Genomic DNA, 19,411 nt, shown 5'->3' with positions numbered 1-19,411 from the left:
ACACAGAGAGTGGTGCTTGTATGGAATGAGCAGAGGAATTGGTGGAGGCTGGTACAATTCCAACACTTAAAAGGCATCTGGATGGGTATATGAATAGGAAGGGTTGAGGGATGTGGACTAAGTGCTGGCAAATGGGACTAGATGAGGTTGGAATATTTGGTTGGCATGAACGAATTGGACTGAAGGGTCTGATTCTGTGATGTATATCTCTATGACTATGAGGTACAGATGTGATTCCAAATGAAAGTCTCTTGTATTTGAATTGTTCTTTATGTTAGAATCATTAAGTATTTCTGTGACACAGGATCAGTAGTCATCTGGAGACAGACTTGACTATCAAGAATTCCACTGAAAAGCTGGCTAGTCCTGCAACTTGATTAAAGGCAAAGGATACTGCTCAGTTCACTGCATTGGATTGATGTGATGTTAAAATTAGAGGCGATGTGTACAGATCCATCTTTCTTCACCATGATACAGTCGGCAAACCACAATCGCACTCGTTTGCAGGATTGCAGACTCTCTGCTTGTCCAGCCTCTCTCAATCTGCCTTGACCATTCTTCTGATTGTATTAGGCACTGATCTTGCCTTGCAACAACTCGCTTGATTCTTAGCTTAACTTTCAATTTGACAGCGATCTTTTCTATGCTTCCCAGATCTCATTCTCAACACAACATGTTTTCTTGTGCTACATTCCAAGAAGGATCAGGAGATTGAAATTCTTAATACTAGGAACTTTATAAAGATGTTTGCTTTACAGAAAGGAAGGTTAGACTAAGCTGTTTCCGGCACAGAATGGTTGATGATGCCAGCATAAAATTGGCTTGAATGCAGGAGACCGAGGGAGAGGGTTGCTTTTTGGACGAGGGGCCTGTGACCAGCGGGTCACAAGGATTGGTGCTGGGTCCACTGTTTTGGTTGTGAATATAGGAAGTATGGTTAATGAGTTAGCAGATGACCCCAAAATAAGTGGTTTCATGGACAGTGAAGATGATTATCTCCAGAGTACAACAGGACCTTAATCAGATGGGCCAATGGACCGAGCAAAGGCAAATGGAGTTTAATTTAGGTAAATGTGAAGTGTTCCATTTTGGTAAGGCAAACCTGCACAGGACTTCTACATTTAATGGTAGTTCCCTGGAGAGTGTTGCTGGATAAAGAGACCTAACGGTGCAGGTTCAAAGTTCCTTGTAGGTTGAGTCACAGGTTGACAGGGTAGTGAAGAAGGCGTTTCACACGCTTGCCACCATTGGTCAGTGCATTGAGTCTAGGAGTTGAGAGGTCATACTGGGGAGGCCACTTTTAGAATACTGTGTACAATTCTGTTTGCCCTTCAAGGATGTTGTTGAACTTGAGAGGATGCAAAAAAGATTTTCAAGGATGTTGCTGGGGTTGGAGGGTTTGAGTTTTAAGGAGAGGCTGAATAGGCTGGGCTTTTTTTCCCTGGTGCATTGGAGGCTGAGCAGTGATCTTGTAGAGGTTTATAAAATCAGGAGGGGCATGGATAGGGTGAATAGCCAAGGTCTTTTTTCATAGAGTGGAGAGTCCAAAACTAGAGGGCATAGGTTCAAGGTGAGAAGAGAAAGATTTAAAAAGGACCTGAGGGGTAACTTTTTCATGCAGAGCGTGGTGCGCGTATGGAACAAGCTGCCAGAGGAAGTGGTGGAAGCTGATACAATTACAACATTTAAAAGGCACCTGGATGGGTAAATGAATAGGAAAGGTTTAGAGGGATATGGGTCAGGTGCTGGCAGGTGGGACTAGGTCAGATCAGGACCTGCTGAGCTCCAACCCAACCTTCTGCTGTTATATAAGATTTCCAGTATTTGTACTATTTTCCTTTTATTTGAGGAATGTTTGGGGAAATTTGTTGAGCTGTGTGTACATGGAGCTCCAAAAGTCATTCGATATAGTGCAGTGCGGGATCTAGGAAGGATATTGATCATGAAATAAAATTGACATTTGCTGAGGGCTAGGAAACAGGGTGTAATATTTAAAGGTATTTCTTTGGGCTGGAAGAATGTTTGCAGTGAAATTCACCAAGGGTTGGTTTTGGGACCCTTGTTTTCCAGAAATATATAAACAATCCAGATCTTGGTAGTTTGGAGATGACACAAAACTTCAGAGAATTGTTAACTGTGTAGTGGGGCAGTGTGAAACTTCACAAAGACATTGACAAATTGGTGCAATGGGCAGATAAATAGCAATTGAAGGTCAATGTGGAGAAGTGTATGATAATGCATTTGAAACAAAGAACGTGGAGATACGGTATGCTATAAAGGGTACTCTTCTAAAGGGTTGGCGGGAGCAGAAAATCTTGGATGTATATTAAAAGCGGCAGAACAGAGGGAGAGAGCCATTAATAAAGAATATGGTACTCTAGGTTTCATGGAAGAGCATTTAGCCCAAGAGCAGGGAGTTTATGATAAACTTCTATAAAACACTGATTTAGCCCCTGCAGGAGTATTGTATACAGGTGCTGCATGCCACATTAAGAGAAGAATGTGAATATATTAGAAAAAGTTTGCATGAATAGTTTCACTTCAGGTATGAAGGAATCTCGGGAAGTCAGCATTGTGATGCCATTTTCAATAGGAATTTGACTGGAAGTATTCAGATTCATTTCAGTTAAGGCTTTTCCAACGTAAGCAGAGGCTTCTCATTTTGTTAGTGCAGCTTGGATTTGAACACAGTTCCCAAATGCGAAAGGCTAGTGTCTAATGCAACACATTCCACAATCCACTTAAAAATGTGTCTTTTTCCAGTGGCAGATTACTAGTCCACAGGGATCAGTGTTTAGGCCCCATCTTTTTATGACATAAATAAATGACTTGAATGAGGGTATCAAAGACAGTAGTTTCAACTTTGCTTGATCATAAAACTAGATGGGAGTGTGAGTTGTGAGATGTTTGCAAGGGGAATTTGGGGTGATCTAGACTAATTGAGTGTGTAGGCAAACACATGGCAGATGTAATATCGCGTGGATCAATGTGAAGTTATACACTTCGGTGTGAAAAAAAAACAGAAAGGCAGTATTATTTGAAGGGTGGTGGATTGGGAAATGTGATCCCTACAAAAGGATCTCTCTGTCCTTGCACACTAGACAATGAAAGTAAACCAGCAGTGCAACAAACAATTAGGAAGGCAAATGGGATGTTGGTCTTCATTGCAAGAGGAATCAGAAGTAGGGATGCCTTACTACATTTAAATGGAGCATTGTGAGACTGCATCTGGAGTATTGTGTGTGCAATATTGGTCTCTCTACCTGGATTTATTTAACATAGAAGAAGTGCAGCAGAGGTTCACTTGTCTGATGCTGGGAATGACAGAACATGATGAGAGATTGGTGTTACTGGGCCTGCATTCGCTGGAGTTAAGAAGAGTGAAAGGGGATCTGATTGAAACGTAGAGATCTGATTGAGCCATGTGCAATTCGAACAGACTGGCCAGACGAGATGCAGGGAGAACATTTCCCCTGATTGGGGAGTATAGAACCAGGGGACACAGCCTCACAATACAGGATAAGCCATTGAGAACTGAGACAATGATGACTTTGAGGAAGCATTTCTACTACAGAGGATGTGGAGGGCAGGTCACTGAATATATTTAAGAAACAGATACTTTTTTTAAATAGAAAGTTTCAATATCATGAAAAGTCTGAACAGGGTGAATAGGGAGAAACTGTTCACACATGTAAATGGGTCAAGAACCAGAGGAGACAGCTTTGAAGTATTTTGTACAAGAACCAAATGCAAGGTTAATAAGAGCTTTTTGAAACAACGAGTAATTGGGGTTTGGGATGCACTAACTGAAATTGTGGTTAATGCAGGTTAAATTGTGGCATTCAAGAGAGCTTTGGATTATTCTTTAAATAGAAACTATGTGCAAAGGAAGTTTATGGGGAGAAGGCAGGTGATTGGCACAAAGTTAAAAGCCAGTGCAGACCCAGTGGGTTCATTGGTCTCCTTCTGCACTCGTAACAGTTCTGGGATTTGGAGACATTTGGATAGGTGACCAAAGGCTTCTTCAAATATGTTGGCTTTATGAAAGATGGTACAGGCAAAGAACTATACATTGTCAACATTGTCCTTCAGTTGTGGTCAAAGTTATTAGCGTTGTTGTCACTAATGCTTCAGAAACTTTTATTGCAAATAATGATTGCACCTGATCTGTTGCTGCTATGATCATGCAAAGTAGAATCTTACTTAAGAAAATCTTTGGATCTCTTCCATTGGACACAATACAGAATATGTGTGGTGATAAATTAGATTATTTTTCCTACAGTGTGGAAACAGGCCCTTCGGCCCAACCAGTCCACACTGACCCTCCGAAGAGTAACCCACCCAGACCCATTTCCCTCTGACTAATGCACCTAACACTATGGGCAATTTAGCATGGCCAATTCACCTGACCTGCACATCTTTGGACTGTGGGAGGAAACCCACGCAGACACGGGGAGAATGTGCAAACTTCACACAGACAGTCACCCAAGGCTGGAATTGAACCTGGGACCCTGGTGCTGTGAGGCAGCAGTGCTAACCAATGAGCCACTGTGCCACCGTTTGATTGGTTCTAAAAAAAAACATTTCCTTGCTCATGCAAAGTTCAAGATGGCGCTGTCACATGGAAAATATTACAGGGAAATATTTCAGTGCATGGAGATATGTAATTACATCAAGAATTCCCAAAATTGCACAAAATGACAAAAGGCAGTTCAATAAATAAATGAGCTTCAAGTGACTTGTAATATCATAGAACAGATTACCAAACCACCCAAGTCTCTAGGTAATGTCATTTTAATAGTTTTCAAAGGGGTGGCATGGTGACTGCGTGGAGTTTGCACATTCTCCCTGTATCTGCATGGGTTCCCTCCCACAGTCCAAAGATGCGCAGGTTAGGTGAATTGGCCAAGCTAAATTGCCCATCGTGTTCAGGTTTGTATAGGTTAGTTGCATTAGTCAGGGTAAATGTAGAATAATAGGGTCGAGGAATGGGTCTGGGTGAGTTACTCTTCAGAGGGTTGGTGTGGACTTGTTGGGCTGAAGGGCCTGTTTCCACACTGCAGGCATTCTATGATAAAACAATTCCATACCTGTCTACAGCTCCAAATGTGGTGACAGTAAATCATCTTTAAAGAAGCGAAATGCATTTACATAGCACCTTTCGTGATCACCACATTCTCACAGTCCAGCACTAGAAGGTTTGCCTGGATTTTGTGCTCAAGTTCTGGTGTGGTATTTGAACCCACAAATATCTGATTCAAAGACAAAAGTGCGACCTAATGAGCCATCACTCTCACATTTTATAGAATCTCATTTCAAATCTGACTTCAATATTTCAAAATTAAACCTAACAATGTCTATTTATCCTTCAGCTAATATCATGATTAACAGATAATCTGGCTATTATTTCATTGAGATTTGTGGGAACTTTCAATGTGTAAATTGACTGATGTGTTTCTTATTTAGAACAATAATTTTTAAAGAATTTCATTGGCTGTAACTAATTTTAGGATGTCCAGAAAAGCAAGCTTTACCGTATTGATGGTCGAGTATATTTGAGCAAGTTTGAATTGTTTGCATTGAAAATATAAATATATAGGTTTTTAATTTTTTGTGTGTGAGATTGCAATGAATTAACAACCTGTTACACACCTGGGACAGACTATTATGGGTGGGCAGACAGCTGCTGCTGCCCCCTCCTCCCAGAAATCAATAACCAGTGACAGACTGCGATGTAGCCCACCCCACAATTGAATTGTGCTGCAAGCAGGCTAAAAGGGTGGAGAGTTGGACCTCTGTCCCCTGGTGGAAGGATGTTCCTTCCTCTGGAGCTGCTGACAGCACTAAGATTTGGGGTCACCGGGAATACAGTAAAGAACACAAAGAAGGCATGATTGATCTCAGAGAGAAACAAGTTGGAAGTGCTTAGCAAGAAGGTTTTGACCAGCTTGGATATAATTAGTGAGCATAGGCTATTGGACTGACTTCAACCAGAATGTATATTGGTATCACTGTGCTAGCCAAGGAGTTGGCATTTATGCCAGGGACTTGAGAAGATGGTGGTGGTGAATCACCACTTTGGATTCAACAGAATGATTTGCTCATGCATTTTAGAGAGGAGTTAATGTACAGGCCAGACTGAATAAGAATGGTCAATTTCCTTATACAAAGGACGTTAGGGAAGCAGATTGGTTTTCACAACAGCCTGATAATTTCAGAGCCATCATTACTGATGCCAATTTATTTTAATTCTAGATGTATTTACTTAATTGAAATGCAATTGATGCTATTTTACTGCATCCCAAAGTCTAGGAAACAAAATGCATGACCAAAAGACATTGAGTGGGACCAGTGCGTGAACCTTGAGCAGGCCCAGCGCGGACATCAAGCGGGCCCAGAGTGAAGGAGAGCGAGCCCACTATGGAATTCATGCGAGCCCAGTGTGGAAAAGAGTAGGCCCAGCAAAGACCTCAAGTGAGTCCTAACTCACTTTTCCCGGTCAGACACTGGACTTGCTAGCTGCTACAAGAGCAGAACCGACTTCAGTGAGGTAGGCCCAGCGGCAAAAGATGGTGCCTGAGGATCGGCAACTTTGTTTTTGGTTAGGTCCAGCACTGACGGTGACAAAGCGGCCGCAGAAGGGTATCGACAAGGTGGAACCAGTTGTGAGAGACCCACTCTGGTGTTGATTAGTCTGGAGGCGGTGAGGCGATAGTGGAATAATATGGCCCACTTGAGAATCAGAGACTCCGACATTGAACAAAGGCAATTTACAGCCCAGGAACAGGCCCTTCGGCCCTCCAGACCTGTGCCGATCCAAATCCACTGTCTAAACCTGTTGCCCAGTTCCTAAGCATCTGTATCCCTCTGCTCCTCACCTACTCATGCATCTGCCCAGACGCATCTTAAATGAATCTACAATGCCTGCCTCTACCACCTCTGCTGGCAACGCGTTCCAGACACCTACAACCCTCTGTGTGAAGTACATGCTGTGTGCATCCCCCTTAAACTTTCCACCTCTCTCCTTGAAAGCATGACCTCTCATTATTGAATCCTTCACTCTGGGAAGAAGGGTTGCATCCGCTGTACACCGTGATGAAGCAGTGGCGGAGGGGTTACCGTGCAGGCTTCGTTGATGGTGGTGAGCTGGCTCAGAACCAATGGACTCTCTTTAAGCTATAGTTTTTTCCTCCTTAAATGATCCAACGTCAGTGAAGTTTAATAACCAATGAAAGCTTTTTACTGTATTCTTACTCTAAAATACATGTGGCAATAAAGTCATTCATTCATTCAAGTTGACCAACTGATAAAAGCAGGATTATTTCTCTCGCAAAAAACAGTCGGGGAGAATGGTTACATAATTCAGATGATTTGTAATTCCTGACATTTCTAGCACTGCAGCATACTAGTGGCTAAATTATGTAACATAAAGGAGGTGTCATCCTATGCAGCTTTAATTAACAAAGTATTTTCTTTTGGAGCAAATATTATGTTCTCACCAAAATTTAAGGATGTGTAAAGTTAGAGTTCAAGCATTTATCTCTCTTTAAGAATTAAGTTTGAGATTTTGCTCTTCTAGGGAACATGCTTTCATCATCCTGAATTAGAGAAGCACAGATTTGTCACATCAGCAGCTAGAGCATGTGCCATTTGGATGCAGAACTGGCTCGAAGGTAGAAGACAGAGGGTGGTGATGGAGGGTTGTTTTTCAAACTGGAGGCCTATGACCAGTGGAGTGCAACAATTTAAATCTGTGCTGAGTCCACTGTTTTTCGTCATAAATATAAATGATTTGGATGTGAACATAGGAGGTATAGTTAGTAAGTTTGCAGATGACACCAAAATTGGAGGTGTAGTGGACAGCGAAGAAGGTTTCCTCAGCGTACAATGGGATCTAGATCAGATGGGCCAGTGGGCTAAGGAGTGGCAGATGGCGTTTAATTTATTTAAATGTGAGGCACTGCATTTTGGAAAGGCAAATCAGGGTAGGACTTATACAGTTATTGCTAAGGTTCTGGGAAGTGGTGCTAAATAAAGAACCTTGGAGTGAAGTTCATAGTTCCTTGAAAGTGGAGTCGCAGGTAGATAGGATAGTGAAGAAGGCGTTTGGTATGCTTTCCTTTATTGGTCAGAGCATTGATTATAAATCATGTTGCAGCTGTACAGCACATTGGTTAGGCCACGTTTAGAATATTGTGTGCAATTTTAGTGTCCATCCTCTTGGAAGAATGTTGTGAAACTTGAAAGTGTTCAGAAAAGATTTACAAGGATGTTCCCAGGGTTGGAGGAGTTGAGCTATAGGGAGAGACTGAATTGGTTGGGGTTGTTTTCCCTGGAGCATCAGGGGCTGAGGGATGATCTTATAGAGGTTTATAAAGTCATGAGGGGCATGGATAATAGACAAGGTCTTTTCTCCGGGGGATGAGGGGGTGGGTGGAGAGAGTCCATAGGTTTAGGGTGAGTGGGGAGGGATTTAAAAGGGACCTAAGGGGCAACTTCTTCACACAGAGGGTGGTGCGTGTATGGGATGAGCTGCCAGAGGAAGTGGCGGAGGCTGGTACAATTACATTTAAAAGGCATCTGGATGGGTATATGGATAGGAAGGGTTTTGAAGAATATGGGCCAAGTGCTGGTAAATGGGACTAGATTAGGTTAGGCTATCTGGTCGGCATGGACAAGTTAGACCGAAGCGTCTTTTTCCATGCTGTACTTTTATATGACTATGTACAATGAAACTAACTTACAAACATCAGGTATTTTTCAGGATTCATGCGTCACTCACCAATTCCATTGTTGATGAACAAACTTACCTGTGTTATACATCAACAGATTTAACTTTATAACTACCTTAGCTATAGTTGACTTCACCTTTGGGTTGAAGAAGACATTTGTTTGTTATTTGGCAGGATTTCAAGATTTAAACCAGAAATATACTTAATGCAATTCAATTTGAAATTAAAAGAATGTGTAACGTTTAATGGCTTTGTGCTGGATAAAATTACAGTAAATACTTATACAAACTGTTATTTGCTGGATAGATCCGATCTGTTTTAGAAGTGCAATCACAGTTGTAATGTTGAAAAATATAGCAGCTAGTTTGCACACAGCAAATTCCCAGCAAAAGCATTATGGTAATGGCCCCATGTTCTGTTTTTGTGATGCTAATTAAAGGATAAATATTGGCTTGGACATCAAGGATAATTCTTCTACTCTTCTTCAAAATACTGGCCATGAGATCTTTCATGACCACCTGAGAAGGTTGACAGGACCTTGGTTTGATTTCAGCACTCCCTCAGCACAACGCTCTGGGACAAGATTAGAGTGGTGCTGGAAAAGCACAGCAGGTCAGGCAGCATCCGAGGAGCAGGAAAATCGATATTTCAAGTAAAAGCCCTTCATCGGGAAGGACTCCTGATGAAGGGCTTATGCCTGAAATGTCGATTTTCCTGTTCTTCGGATGTTGCCTGACCTGCTGTGCTTTTCCAGCACCACTCTAATCTTGACTCTAATCTCCAACATCTGCAATACCCATCTCTGCCTACAACACTCTGGGTGTCAGCTTAGGTAACCTGCTCAAGCATCTGGAATGGAACTTGAACTGATGACCATTTGACTCAGGAAGTTACATTATGAAGCCCAAGTTGACCCAAGCTCTGACCGTGAAAAATTAAGACATGAATGATTAATTTCCTGCCCATTCACTGTAAATGAACTAAATTTAGTTCCTCTATGCTGGAAGTTTTAGATTTAGCAGTCATAGAGATGTACAGCATGTCCATGTCGATCAGATATCCCAACTCAATCTAGTCCCACCTGCCAGCACCTGGCCCATATCCCTCCAAACCCTTCCTAATCGTATACCCATCCAGATACCTTTTAAATGTTGCAATTGTACCAGCCTCCACCACTTCCTCTGGCCGCTCATTCCATACACGCACCAATAGCTTACAGAAACATTGTCTGTAAATTCTGCTCTCATTCCACTTAGGAAAAGCCAAGGGCAGTATTTGGATGAGAAGATAGTTTTAAACTGTGGTTTGACAACATTTGAAAGGAAAATAATTTTGCAGATTTGCTGTCAGTGCGAGTGATTTCTTTGAGGCTGAAATTGAAACTTTGTTCAACTCAAATCAGCTGTTGGCCCTCAGTATGCGGAACATGCCAAGAAATATTGCAGTTTAGCATTACAGTCAGCGTAGTTCAATTAAAGTTAAATGCAAACACACATTTCATTTAGGAAAACTGCTCATGTGTTTCATATCCAATAAGGTAAAGTTAATGAAAGACCTTTAAAAGACAGAACCAGGAGACCTACGCAATCACTGAAAAACAAATCCCCGAAGACACCTAAAATTTTCAAAAAGAGCCTCAAACTCTCAGCTGACAGCTAAAGCAATGAGGTGAATTTCACATTTTAAAACTTGCTTTGGAACAAATATCTAAAAGCACTATTGACTAAACCTTATGTGCTTGTGTGGGAAACTTAAGTTTTAAGCTACAGAATGTGATATCTCCCATTTATTCCAATCACTCATTGTTCTCTCCATGCAGGTACAGACATTTTAGCAAATAGTCCCGCTTCCAATGGATTGCCATGTCCCCATTGCACCAAGTAGAAACTTTCCATGACTTCCCAGGTGCTTTCCTCAGTTTTCAGAGAGTTCTGTAAGTCTAGCACTGGTAGTAAAGCTGTTCAGACAAATCACTTCCACCTAGCCATGCTGGATTGAATCCCCTGGAATCCTTAGATGATTACAACCTGCTGTTTGATGAGAGACAATCACACCTTGCATTCAGCTCATAAAACCAAGCAGTCTTTTGCCTCTGCTGACCACTCAGAACTGCTTCTGTTCATCTATGATATTCATTGATTTGTACGGAAGCCTGTAACCTGATCACAAAGTTTATTTTTCTCACTCCCCCGTGGCAACATGAAACACATGTACATCGTATTCAGATACAAGTACTAATTCACTATTGTTGGTCTCAACTGCCAGAAGTAAATGAATGATTTATCACATATCTGTTTACAACCAATACCTACAACACATTTCTGAGATTTTGGGAAATTCAGAGCCTTTGTATTGGGAATTCAGGAGACAATTGCAGTTGTTTCCAAGTGTAAATACATTGCGCCTTCTTCTCAGTAATGCCTTCCTTTGATCTCTGACAATTAAATTACCCATGCTTACTGTCAGGCAGACTGCAGATTAGATCACATGACCTCTTCATGTACCAAACACCTAACAATATAATTCCAAAACACAATAGTTTTTTTTAACTTTCATAATTGTAACACCAGCATCTTTTGGGTCCTGTTCAATAGCTTAAAACTCAACAACAGGAGTTAACGTTTGGAATTATAGAATTCAGTGGTGCAATAGCAATATATTAGATTAATTATGCCAGGCTGTCTGTCTGTACAGTGTAACAAGGACTGCCACTAGTAACAAAATTAGTTCATTGGTTGTAAAACCCTTTGAGACAGCCTGCGGTCGTGAGAAATGCTAAAATGAAAGTCTTTCTTTTATGGCACTAGTTTGACGAAGATCAGGAAGGGTATCCCTGGTGTCATGGACAACATTTATCCCTTGGGTAACACCATCAGATGCAAATTGTCTGGGTATTTATTTTGCACAATATAGCCACTGCTTCTCCCAGTACAACACTGTAACAGCAGCAGAGCTTTAGGGGCACAATTGCGTGGGTATCAGGAAAATGAATGGGGATTTCTGACTACTTTGATACTTAGATAGTTCTTTCAAAGTAGTAGTTCAGGTATGATGGAGGGAATGAATTCCTTCTGCACTCTCTGATTTAATTCTGTGACTCACAAATGAGAAGTGACTACCTCCATGAGATTCGGAATGTGATCTTTCATATTACAATGTGGTTTCCCAGTCTGGGCCACATGAATTATCATGAACAACAGATGGATAAGAGTAAAATAAAATCAAATTAATACAACATCTTTATTTTTAAAAATCCTCTCCAATTTCGACCTTTGTAAAGACTCAGTCTTACAGAGGAAGGGCAGAGAAGAAAGGAGAATGTTTTCAGCCTAGCTGGGTCAACTTGTGGGATCAGGCGGTGGGGGGAGGGGATGGCGGAAGAAAAGGAGTAAAACCTTTGTTAATCACACTGGGTTGCCTCTTGTTGAATCAGCAAAGAAATTGTACTGCTATTCTTGGACAGGATCTCTGTTAACCCTTTTAATGCTGTGCTAGCTGAAGATGCTGAGGACATATGCATACTTGGGCAAAAGCAAAGGGAAAAGTGACAAAGTATGAAGTAAATGACAGTGTTAAATCATTTCCTTGGTAATTTCCCTCAATTCCTACTCAGTCGTATTTCACACATGAATTGGAGTTGGAACAAACTTAAGCAGTGACTGCTGCCATCTACGGGCGTGTTATGCAAATGACAGCCTCAGAACGAAAATCCACCAGAGATGTATATTTTCTTGCAAAAGTCATTTATCTCTTTTATTAAGGAGCTGAATTGAGAAAATTCAAAACAGGGGAGTCATCACTTTTTTCGTTGAAGATTTCAGAATTAATTGTATTGAAGAAAGCTCTTCTTTTGCAGTGAGTTATAACAGAATGGCTGATTTCTCCCACAGGATCTCTGAAATTGGTAATTACAGCATGGGATGTGTAGGCATAGAATCTAATCCTACACCATGTGAAGGAACTGCTGGTAACCATTAAACCAATCTTCATATTGATAATTTTGGAATAAATTTGCATGATTGTCTGTCCTTTGAAAAATAACAATCTGGACATGATAAAATTACTGTTTGTGAGATCTTGCTGTGCACAAATTGACTGCTCCATTTGAATAGTGATTGTACCTCAAAAGTAAAAGTTCACTGGCTCTTTGTAGCTTTTTGAAGTCATGAATAGGGTGATGGAACACTTTTCATTCTAAAATTTAATATAGTTGATCAGCAAATATTGAACACTCTGCTATAAGTCTCAAAATCTGCCTGTCTAAGGGTGTTGTTTGGTTAATTCGGAGTTGGAAATGTGGCTTCTTTTCTGAGTCTTGATGCACACCCACCTTTGCAACACGATGCAAAAATGTTGACCAGTAAATATTTGCGTCTCTACCATGCCTTTCAAAACCCCAGGGTGTCTTCCAGCCAGTAAAGTATTTTTAAAGTATGGTTGCTGCTGTACTATAAGAATTGCAGCAGCTCTTCTTTGAAATAGAAACCAAAAGGACTGTGATGCTGTAAATCAGAAACAAAAACAGAAATTGCTGGATAAGCTCAGCAGGTCTGACAGCAGACCTCTCTGAGAAAAGGTCACCGGACCAGAGACGTTAACTCTAATTTCTCTTCACAGGTGCTGCCATACTTTCCAGCAGTTTCTGTTCTTGTTTCTTTGAAACAATCTTGTTGGAATATTTACATCCACTTAAGTGGACTGGTGGGACCTCAGTCGCACATATCACCCGAAAGGTAGCACTTCCAAGAGTATAGTAATCCCTCCATCCTACATTGGAGCATCAGCTTAGATCTTGTATTCAAGTCTGTCAATGGGCCTTGAATCCACTCACCAAGGCTGGTACTTGTTTGTTGTTTAGCAGTAGTTAATAGAGTTGCCTTTTGAGTAAACTGGGTTTTAGAAATGGGGCAAACACAAACAGATATGAAAGTGATTGAAGCTGGAGCATTTTAATTGCACAACTGAATACTTTCTTGTCTCTCTTTTTAGTACAATGTCCAAGTATTGACCAAGTTAGCGGCAGAACTGAATAAGTATATGCTTGATAAAGAGACGGACGACACTAGTAATATCTTGATATCGCCAATGCCAGGATCAGTTGTCACCATTGGTGTTGCTCCTGGGGATCGGGTAAGCAGTTTTATGATAGCTTCCATTAGTCTTACTGATTGTTCTTACTGTGCATTGCCAGTGTATTAATCTTTACAATATTTTGTTTCTCTCATTGTACCACAAGCTTTTACTTGATTAACTGTATTGTTTCTGTGCCCCACCCCATTGCTTTTCCAATACTTCACAGTTTTTTTTGCAATGTACGAGTATCACTCAATTTCAGTTATACTGTATTTCTGAAGAATGTTGCTTATTTAGTAGACCTTGGATTAAAACACATCAACCTGCCCCTTAAACTTCTGACATTATTTAATGTATGTAAGATGAGAGTTTAGTTGCATTCAATGGTGGACCTCAGCTGAGGATTCATTTATGCTCCCTCAAAAAGTATCAAATTGAAACTATAGTGTTTGGTTTTGGAGGTTCGTGCTGGTAATGCATAACTGTGTGGCTATAAACTTAGAAAGTGTGTAATGACTAGACTCTATTTCTACCATTTGCTATTTGGATATCTGATGTGTCACAAACATATGTGCAACCTGATTAGGTACAGGTCTGATTAACAACTAGCAGGTATCTTATCACACCTCACTTAACTAGAGCTTTGAGTTGTCTTTTAATTCAATAGCCCACTGATTTAACATTAGATTTAACCTTTCTGTGCGCCATAACAAACGTAAACTGCAAAGTGAAGTTGCATGTGGTCCAGGTGTACTGGCTAGATGGATAGAGAATTGGCTGGGCAACATGTGACAGAGAGTTGTACTGGAAGGGAGTTTCTCAAGACGGAGAACTCTGACCAGTGGTGTTCCACAGGGATCTGTGCTGGGACCACTGTTGTTTGTGATTTACATAAATGATTGGGAGGAAGGCATAGGTGGTCTGATGAGCAAATTTGCAGATGACATTAAGGTTGGTGGAGTAGCAAGGGGAGTGAAGGGGACTGTCAGAAAATGCAGTAGAATATAGATAGATAGGAGAGAAGAGCAGAGAAATGGCAGATGGAGTTCAATTGGAACAAATTGCAAGGTGATGCATTTTGGAAGATCCAATTCTAGAGCAAACTATACGAAAATGAAAAACTCCTGGGGAAACTTGATGTACAGAGAGATCTGGGTGTTCAAGTCCATTGTACCCTGAAGGTGGCAACACAGGTTGACGGAGTGGTCAAGCGGGCATGTGGCAGGCTTTCCTTCATCAGATAGGATATTGAGTACAAGAGTTGGCAGGTCATATTACAGTTCTACAGGACTTTGGTTTGGCCACATTTGGAATACTGTGTACAGTTCTGGTTTCCACATTATCAGAAGTATGTAGATGCTTTGGAGAGGGTGCAGAGGAAGTTCATCAGGATGTTGCCTGCTATGGAGGGCACTAGCTGTGAAGTGAGATTGACTAGATTAGGATAATTTTCATTAGAAAGGTAGAGGTTGGGGGGACGTGATTAAGGTCTACAAAATCATGAGAGGTCTTAACGGGGTGGATAGCAAGAATCTCTTTCCCAGAGCGGGAGACCCAATTACTAGGGGTCACGAGTTCAAGGTGAGAGGGGAAAAGTTTAAGGGAGATATGTGTGGCAAGTTCTTTTTGCAGAGAGTGCTGGGTGCCTGGAACGCATTGGAGGTGGTAGAGTAGGCGCGATAGCGTCATTTAAGATGTATCCAGATAGATGAATGGGTAGCGAGCAGAGGGATACAGATCTTTGGAAAAAAGGTTTAAATAGAGGATCTGGATCAGTGCAACCTTGGAGGACCGAAGGGCCTGTTCCTCTGCTGCAATTTTCTTTATTCTGTGTTGTTTTTTGCAAATTCTAATGCAGTCTCTTTGAATAAACACTTAGCATTGAGAATTAAATTTTAACATGTTGCTTTCTGAAGTTAGACTTTTAAATAGTAATTTGCACTGGGTATGCTGTAAACTTTAACAAAGCTTCTTTTAATCCTTTTAATCCTGTAGCTATCTGGTTACAGATGGCATCAATCCAAATTGCCTGTGCCACCACTCTATCAGCTTTAGATTGGTAGCAGAGCACTGGGACCAGGATACCCCTGGATGGGCTGTTTAACAGAAAATACGATCTATTTACTAAACAAATAAATCCTATTCACTATACAAACAGCACTTGTCTAAATAGCTCACATCAGTCTACATAGTCTATATTGAGTCTTTATAAGCGACAGAATACAGAACCCCATCTGCTGCAAAGACTCCAGCGAAAAGCATGGCTACATAAATAAATGATATGTGCAGAGTCAATCCCATTTACTTACAATAGCGCGGTCTCCAGGCATGATTCATGAGGAAATTAGCCAATCACTTCTGCTTGGAGTAGTTGTATTGTTACTTGCAGCTTCCTTCAGTCCAGTGTTTGTTCCCTGCCTCATCCACTCCCATTACCGGAGGTTGATGTTTCAATTGTTAAGCTCCTGGAATTCTTTTGAAATCCATCAAACTTTGACACCTTTGCTTTCAAACTCCAGTAGTTCCACCTTTTCCTGATCATCTCTTCTGTCTTTCGCATTCCCCCCAACTTCCTTTTACTCACTGAACATCCATCTCTCTTCTTGCAAAAGCATTTTGGCATGTTCTTTTCAATGTTCTTTGAGAGGCTAGAAGAATTCACAAGAATACAGGAAGTAGGAGCAAGTGCAGATCAAGCTTGTTCCACCATTTAATATGATTACAATTGATTTGAACACAAATGCTACCTTTCAGCCCATTCTCCATATCCTTTGATTCCCTGAAATCAAAAATCTGTCTATCCCAGTTTTAAATTTATTCAATGATGCAGCATTCATAGCCGCCTAGGGTAAAAGATTTCAAAGATTCACAACTCTCCGAATGAGGTAGTTTTTCCTCATCTCTGACGTAAATGATTAGCCTCATACTCTGACACTGTGCCCCCCGTACTTTAGATTCCCCAACTGGCAAGAACAAATCTCTCAGCTCCTGCCCCTAAAACAATATGCAATCACTTCGCATTCTTCTGAACACCAGCGAATTTATTCAGCCTCTCATCCCAATCACAACAGGAACTAATTTAGTGAGCCTGTGCTGTTCTGTCTGCAGTGCAAATATATCCTTTAGTTTCTTTCTGCATTCCTTGTGCAAGCACACTTAAATCTCTTTGAACATCAAGACTTACAGCTTTTGCAGCTTTTTAAAAATATTCTGCCCTTCTATTCTTACATAAATAAATAACTTCACAGCTCCCCATACTATACTCTATCTGCCCTCTTATTGCCCACTCAGTCAAGCTCCGTCTGTAATGATTGTAACGAGCTGTTAGTCTGGTCTAATCAGGGATCTGCAGCTGACAGATATGATCAGGAGTATACCCAGTGCAAGGTTGACCTCTGGGATTGGCGGGGGGGGGGAATGGTGGAGGCACGGGCACCAGTCGGCCGGTGGACAGTCTTAGGTTCAGCTCCCCGTCCAATTCTACTTTGATTTAACCCCTGCCCTCCCCTTCACTGTTTGATCACACAGTATTGCCCTTTGATGTGAAGGGCACTGCTTGTCACAGGCCACTTGGGTGTTTCCTTTCTTCCTGGTGGTGGAAACTGAATAAAGATTCATGCACCTTGTGTCTTTCACTGTGTCCCACATCTGCACACACACAACATGGGTGCTGGGGGAAAAAACATAAGCACTACCGCAGTTGGGCGGTAGTGCGGGGGTAAAAAAAACAGGAGTGTGTGAGGTTCTGTTCACTCTTGAGAGCTGGCTCTGAGGAAGCTAGAGCAGTGTCTGTGCATGTGTAAATGAAAGGTGTCTTGGTGACGAGATGTAGCCTCTGTGGAGTTATTTCACCATCTATATCTCTTTTTGCAGCCCCTCTGTGCCCTCTCCACAGCTTACATTTCCACCAGGCTTTGTATCATCAACAATTGTGGATACATCACTCTTTGTCTCTTCATCTAAGTTACTAATTAAGATAATAAATAGCTGAGTCTCCAGTAGTAATCCTTGAGGCATTCTACTATTTACTGCCTATAAACTTGAAAATGCTCCACTTGCTGCTGACTGACTGTTGACCAATCCCCCGACCGTGCTAATATATTACTTGAACTCCATGAGCACTTACCTCACCTATTAATCTTTTATATGGCATCCTACCAAATGTCTTTTGGAAATCCATGTATCCTACACCTATTGGTTGCCCTTTATCTACTCTTATACTTACATTCATAAAACACCCTAACAAATTTGTCAAATAGGACTTTTCCTCAGTAAAATTATGTTGACTTGTTCTAATTATACTATTTCAAAAGTTTAGAGAGATATGAACAAAGACTGATAGGTAACAATGGGAAGTATTAGAAACAGAACATTACAAAGAGTTAAGCAAATCTTACTGATCACTGTTAATTACCTGGACTTGATTATACGGGGCAGAATTTCAAAAGTTTGTCAATGATACAGAACTCAGGAATGTAGCAAACCATCAGGCAAGATAGATACAGATATCAAGGGGCTATAGATAAATTGCTAAACTGTGAAGACATGTAGCATTCAGGCCCTTGAATCTCTCTGCTGTTCTAGATTTTGGCTAATCATAGATTAGAATCATAGAATCCCTACAATGTGCAAAGAGGTCATTCAGCCCATTGAGTCTGCATTGACCCTCTGAAGAGCATCCCATCCAGACCCAGCCTCTGACCCTATCCCTGTAACCCTGCATTTACCATGGCTATCCCACCTAGCCTGTGCATCCCTATGGGACTATGGGACAATTTGGCCTGGCCAATCCACCTAACCTGCGCACCTTTGGATTGGAGCACCTGGCAGAAACCTATGCAGATCCGACTGTTCAGTATTGGCAGGGAAGGTAGATAGGACTGTGGGGATTCAACAGTAAGATGTACACAGGAGTGTGTAGTGAAATTTGAGCCAGATTGTTTATAAAATTTGAAATGACATTCAACAGGATACTACATCCAGAATTTCAGCCATAACTAGAGCCAATGACCAAAACAACATGGACTCCACCAAGAATTTTTTTTCTCTTGTTATCTAGATAAAGACTTGTTAACTTACAGAATTATAGAATCATATAGTACAAAAGAGGATCTTCAGCCCATCAAGTTTGTGCAGCCAAAAATAACCATGAGTACACTAATCCCAATTTCCAGTATCTAACACATACCCTTGAATATTAAGACACTTAAAATGCTCATCTAAGGTTTAAATCAACCTGCTGTATTGTCTTCAGGAATCTGTGTTCCTCTAAACTTCCTTGTGTCCTGTCATTCATTGAGTACTCCCTTGTCTTGTTATTTCTTCCAAAATGCATCACCTCACAGGGTTAAATTCCATCTACCTCTAATCTGAACATCTGACCAAGCTGTCTATATCCTCAGCATCCTATTACCAAGCCAACTGTGGAGCCAACTTGCCAAGTTTTTCTCGATTCCATGTACCTTTACCTTCTTTAGTAAATTCTCATGAAATCCGTATCAACGACATCAACTGCGCTACCATCATATAATACTTGGTCACCTCCTCGAAAAATTCATCCACATTAATTAGGCATGACCTCGCCCTCTGATACAGTCTTGCTGACT

At 41.1% G+C, this 19,411-nt stretch overlaps 1 protein-coding gene across 2 annotated transcripts in view; it reads left to right on the top strand.

Moving 5' to 3' along the window:
* pcca (propionyl-CoA carboxylase subunit alpha) overlaps positions 1–19,411 on the top strand; it is a 386,004-nt gene that overhangs the window by 335,490 nt on the left and 31,103 nt on the right. The window contains exon 22 of one of the 2 annotated variants that reach the window (XM_060825847.1): positions 13,722–13,862. In XM_060825847.1, the coding sequence (XP_060681830.1) occupies positions 13,722–13,862 (141 nt within the window). Of the gene's footprint in view, positions 1–12,622; positions 12,689–13,721; positions 13,863–19,411 lie in introns of those variants that run through there. The other variant, XM_060825848.1, reaches the window with a different exon arrangement.

This window comes from Hemiscyllium ocellatum, chromosome 6 (genome assembly GCF_020745735.1).
Source record: "Hemiscyllium ocellatum isolate sHemOce1 chromosome 6, sHemOce1.pat.X.cur, whole genome shotgun sequence".
Lineage (NCBI taxonomy): Eukaryota > Metazoa > Chordata > Chondrichthyes > Orectolobiformes > Hemiscylliidae > Hemiscyllium > Hemiscyllium ocellatum.
The sequence above is the reverse complement of the archived record's forward strand: the minus strand, read 5'-3'. Positions and strand labels throughout refer to the sequence as shown.